The sequence below is a fragment of the Pinus tabuliformis genome, chromosome 2_1, assembly GCF_031772625.1.
Source record: "Pinus tabuliformis cultivar Carrire ecotype Pingquan chromosome 2_1, CPIR1, whole genome shotgun sequence".
Taxonomy (NCBI): Eukaryota; Viridiplantae; Streptophyta; class Pinopsida; order Pinales; family Pinaceae; genus Pinus; species Pinus tabuliformis.
Window position 1 is genome coordinate 84,538,470 of NC_142299.1, and position 6,000 is coordinate 84,544,469.

General features: G+C 40.5%; 1 protein-coding gene across 1 annotated transcript in view; it reads right to left on the reverse strand.

Moving 5' to 3' along the window:
* Nucleotides 1-3,866, reverse strand: part of LOC149198888 (TMV resistance protein N-like) — a 50,017-nt gene extending 46,151 nt beyond the window's left edge. The window contains exon 1 of the mRNA XM_089402199.1: nt 3,550-3,866. Coding sequence (XP_089258325.1) covers nt 3,550-3,866 — 317 coding nt within the window. The remainder of the gene's footprint in view (nt 1-3,549) is intronic.
* Nucleotides 3,867-6,000: the final 2,134 nt, after the last annotated feature.

Here is a 6,000-nt window from a genome sequence, read left to right on the forward strand (position 1 = left end):
CAAACTTGAAGATCATCCTTGGAGACGATGCCACCTATCTCATGAAGGGAGTAGGGAATGTTACCCTTCAATTGAATCAAGGTAACACTATTCATTTGCAAGAAGTACTATATGTACCCGATCTCAAGAAGAACCTGGTGTCCATTTCAGCAATGGAAGATAAAGGATTCAAGGTGGCTTTTATCGATGGAAAGGTACTTGTTTGGAAAAGAAATTTTAAAGATGATTTTACTCTTACGTTTAGGGTTGACACTTTGTATCAAGTTGGAGGAAGTCCATTGGGAGCCATGTCTTGCAACACATCTCTACAATCTGAACTGTGGCATTGGAGGTTTTCCCATCTTCATTATAAGGCCCTACCCGATGTGAGACAGATGGTGACAGGTATGCCCGAATTCAAAGTAGAGCATGAAGATGTATGTCCAGGATGTGCCGAAGGAAAACTTACAAGGGGACCATTCCCCTCAAGTAATAGCAAGACCACAAACATATTGCAATTGATCCACTCTGACATATCTAGTACGATGCCCATAAACTATTTGGGAGAATATTTATATTATCTCACCTTTACGGATGATTATTCTCGCAAAAACTGGATCTACTTCTTGAAGAAGAAGGATGAAGTGTTCACATGGTTCTGACACTTCAAAGCCTTTATCGAAAACCAATCCGAGAAGAAAATCAAGATATTGAGGACTGATAATGGGACCGAGTACGAATCCAATGAATTCCAAGATTATTTCAGAGAAGCTGGCATTAAGAAGGAGACTACAACACCATACACTCCCAAGCAGAATGGTGTGGCTAAAAAGAAGAATCACATTATTATAGAAGTTGTGCGTGCCATACTTCATGATCAAGGGCTTCCGAAGTTCCTATGCGCTGAAGCTGCAAATACCGACGTGTATGTTCAAAACCGATGCCCTCATCAAGCATTGGACTCCAAGACTCTTGAAGAAATGTTCACTGGTAAGAAACCTGATGTCTCTTATTTTATAATTTTTGGAAGCCCCGTATATTTTCATCTGCCGAAAGAGAAAAGAAGCAAATTGGGTGCATCTGGGAAGAAATGAATCTTTGTGGGCTATAGTGAAAATTCTAAGGGATATAGAATCTATGTGGCTAGTCAAAGGGAAGTTGAGATAAGTCATGATGTCACCTTTGACGAAGATATGACCCTCAGGAAGATCAACGACCTTCCTATCCCAAGGAAGGACAAAGAAGCTGACACCGAAAAACAGGGTGAAAAAGAAGATGAAACAATGCCAGATGTTGATGAACCTATGGATCCTATTGATCCTCCTCCTCAAGAGGAGACCCTCATGGCTTAGGGAGACTCTCGAAGATATCGAGAGACATATTGCACCAAGGGGGACCTTCCGTGAAAGCAAGAAACCAAACAAGTATCAAAGATACTTGACCATCATGAGCACTATCATTCAAAATGAGCCTTCATCATTTGAAGAAGTCGTGAAGCAACAAGTATGGAAGGAGGCTATGAATGAAGAATACGAGTCAATTATGAAGAATGATGTCTGGGATGTGGTGCCTAGACCTGAGGACAAATCAGTTGTCACCTCTAAGTGGCTCTACAAAATCAAGCATGGAGCTGATGGAAGTGCAGGAAAGTTCAAGGCTCACTTTGTTGCTTGAGGTTTCTCTCAAAAGGAAGGTGTAGATTACGATGAAATATCTGCACATGTTGCCCGGTACACCACCATCTGCTCGATCATAGCTCTTGCTGCCTCACAAGGATGGAACCTACATCAGATGGATGTCAAGATTGCTTTATTGCATGGTTCGATCAAAAAGGAAGTCTATGTGGAACAACCCGAGGGGTTTGAGGTTCATCACTGGGAATCTCATGTATGCAAATTCAAGAAAGCTCTCTATGGATTGAAGCAAGCACCCCGAGCTTGGTATGAGAGGATCGATAGCTATCTGATGAAGATGAGATTCACTAGAAGTGAAGCCGATTCGAACCTTTACTTTAAGGTTGAAAATGTTAAACCTCTCATTTTGGTACTTTATGTGGACGACCTCTTTCTGACAGGTGCAGACCCTCTCATTCACAAATGTAAGAGGGAGTTGGCTTTTGAATTTAAGATGAAGGACCTAGGACCGATGCACTACTTCCGAGGGTTGGAGGTCTAGCAAAAGCCAGGTGAAATTTTCCTATCTCAAGAAAAATATGTTGTGAAGATATTGGAAAGATTTGGGATGGTGGACTGCAAGCCTGTGACTACCCCGATGGAACTTAACTTTAAGAAGTTATGTGGTAGCGCTGCTGGACCTGAATTGGGAAATGCTTCTGAGTATCGTTAACTCATAGGAGGATTGATGTTCTGGGTGAACTCCCGTTCGGACATATGTTTTGCAGTTAACACATTAAGCCAATATATGGTTGAGCCTCATCATATACATTGGATTGGCGTCAAGAATCTTTTGAGATATCTTCGGGGCACAATCACTCGTGGATTGAGATACACTATCGAAGATGTGAGGTTGCATGTTTATTCTGATGCTGATTGGGCTGACAGTGTGGTGGATCACAAGAGCACTTATGGATGTCGTTTTTCTTTGGGTTCTGCTTCGATAACCTGGATGAGCAGGAAGAAGAAATCGATTGCCTTGAGCACCACTAAGGCCGAATACATCGCTGCTAGTATGGCCTCTTATGAAGCTGTCTAGTTGAGGAAGCTCTTCAGTGAGCTGTTTGGACATGTGCTGGATAACATGCGATCCTATGCGATAACCAGAGTGGGATCCGATTATCAAAGAATCATGTGTTTTTCGCTCCAAGCATATAGATATCAAGGACCACTTTATCCAGAATATGGTACAACCAGGAGCAATAAGAGGTACAAACTATTGCGGACTTCCATGATTGTATTTTATGTAAATTTTTTAAAATATACAAATATTACCGTGCTTGCCCCTTAAAAAAAAATTATTAAACTTATTTGAAATTTAAGATCAAAGATTTGACTCGTGAACAGTTGGGAAGATGACAACGAAGGTGAATAACTGATTTCAAGAGAGAAAAAACAGATAGAGCCTCTCTTTCTTAACAAAAAAAGGCTCAGTTTCCTTTTGCGTTGTTGTATCTAATTCCTGATCTGAATTGAATAAAATATTCTTATGATCTGGGTTGAATGATACTTTCTTTGGACTCTAACAGAAAAACTTGTTAGAAGTGTTTCTTTGCTCCTTGTCTCTTTAATTTATTAGATGTGATGCATGAATTAGGTAAGAAAACCTCTTTTAAGAGCTGCATTACCTTCTCTATTTCCACTTTTAGACAACCTATTACAGCTGCAGGCTCTTATTTATGTGTATGTTTGAAAAAGATTGTAACAGATTTGCTTTCCCAGAAGATAGCATATTCACATCGAGTTCTTTGTTTTGGTTAATTTGCAGGTTCTGGAGTATTTGATTGTTTGCTTTTATAACAGAGTTGTGGGGCTTTCATCAGGGGACCTCTGCTATATGTGCATATCAAAATAAACCGTGACACAAATAAATAGATTAGAATGTTGATTTACTCACTTGGAATATTTTGACGAGTCAATCTGATAACAGCACATGGTGCAGCCTTCAATTATCAATTCGGTTGCCTCTTTGATTAGATTGTGCATTCCTTCATCTTCATTCAACTGAGGGCGTTCTTTAAATTGTTTGACAACTTTGGCCAGAAAAATCATTTCCTTCAGAAGACGTAGGCACTCAGCTTTATTGGCTTTAACTTCTTCAAACCTCTCCAAGATATTCGCTACCACAAGAAGACCTGCAGTAACCAAGTGTGCCGTTCCCATACCCTGGAGGAGACCTTTAACAGCTGTCTTGATCGTCACCGGGAATAACATCTTTCTGAAATAAACATAAACAAGAAAAATTTAGGGGATGCACAACACAAACAAGAAGAATTTGAGCATATGAATAAAAGGGTTTGTAAATAAAACATTGTCAAATGATGAAGGTCCAAGTTTACTACGCACAACGACAGTGATTCCCTCTGATATCAGCTCCTTTAATTTGAAGAATGTTTTGGAGGTAGTGGGCCAATATTGTTGAGCCCCTTTTGTTTGTGGCGGTTTTTCCCTTTCCTGGAACAAAAGGAAACGGAATTTCATTCATGCTGTTTTCTAAATCTGCAGGTCATGATGTCCATATAAAATCACACAATATCTATAGCGATACGCTTTTACCTTGATGAGTTGCAAGCGTTCGGATATGCGCTCAATAAGGGCATCCAGATCCACGTCCACGTTGTCTCCTTCAAGCCCAGCAGCAGAGGAGGACGGCGTTGTCCCTTGAAGGAAGAGTGGGCTTCTCCAGGTTGAGTAGAGGAGGAGGCAACCGATTGTTGGGAGTGATGAATATCATCTGTAGCGATGGCCACCGTTGGAAGCGCAGGAGTTAGCAGTTTCTGGAACGGTGGAGGAGGAGGCAGCACATGGTGGAGCTAATGGAATGCAGGAGGCACCACCTGATGGAGGAGAAGGCACCACCTCATCCTGCTTTACAACAACAACGCAAGAGGCGTCTTGATGTGCAGAAGAAGATGAAAAGGACGGCTCGATACTCTTGCCTTGGGCACCAGAAGTTGACGATGATGGAGGGGTTTGGAGATGATGTCCTATTGCTACGATTTCTGTCGGAGAAGGAGCGTTTGGATCAACAGCTGCAGCATCTTTGTTTGTGTTGGTAAGAGGGAGGAGTGGGCTTCTCCAGAAAAACAAGAAAAACCGGTTGGGAGTGAGAATATCATCTGTCGCCATGGCCACCGTTGGAACTAAGAACAGGAGGTAGCAGTTTCTGGAAAAAAGAGGAGGAGGCAGCACATGGTGTAGCTAATGGAATGGAGGAGCACCACCTGATGGAGGAGAAGGCACCACCTCATCCTGCTTTACAACAACAGCGCAAGAAGCGTCTTGATGTGCAGAAGAAGATGAAAAGGACGGCCCGATTCTTGCCTTGGGCACCAGAAGTTGACGATGATGGAGGGGTTTGGAGATGATGTCCTGTTGCACCATTTCTGTCGGAGAAGGATAACAACCCACAGCTGCTTTAGAAGCATGTGGCAGGAGAGGAAGAATTGTTTGGACGACTAAAAATGAGGAATTAGGAATTGTCGGGTCTGAAAATGTTTTAGAAGTCGGAGAGGAGGAATTGTCTGAAAGATTAAAAATAAGGAATTGAGGAATTGTTTTTTGTTCAGAAGAAAAAAACGCATTATAGATTAATTAAGGCAAATATAATACACATTGTATACAGCAAACCAAAAATTCCGTATTCTGGAACCCACGTAAGAACAACCCACAAACCATGAAAGAGAGAAATGTACGAATTTACTGATGTACAAATAGATTGAGAGATTGTCTCGAGCCAGAAGAGGCAAAATAAAACCAAAATAAGAATCTGAAACCATAAGTTGGGTCTAAAAATGTTTTAGAAGTAGTGTAAGGAGCGGAGGAATTGTCTGGACAATTAAAAATGAGGAATTGAGGAATTGTTGGGTCTGAAAATGTTTTAGAAGTTGTGTATGGAGCCAAGGAATTGTCTAGATCACTAAAAATAGGAATTGTCTGGACCGCTAAAAATGTCAAGGCCAAAAAAAATTATGAAATTTTGTAATAGCAGTGTTTGAATCATATTTTTTATGGTGGAAATGGATACAACATCCTCAAAAAAACTTCATAGTACCTAAAATCTTTAAATTTCACAAACTGTTTTTTTGACTAGAAAGTTATAAAAATTCTAGCCATATTTTGATAAAATCCTATATGAATTTTTGTAAATCCAAATTACATCTCTCAAACTTCAACATCAAAATTGCCTCAAAAATTTTAATGGTGCTGAATTTATTTTCACCATAAAAAAAAATAAATAAATTACCAAATTCCTATCACTTTTGACCGTCCACTCCATTCGTAGTCAACTACTCCGATAATTATGATTGTGCTCACGGGTTACCTTCGGATGAAATGACGCGTATCA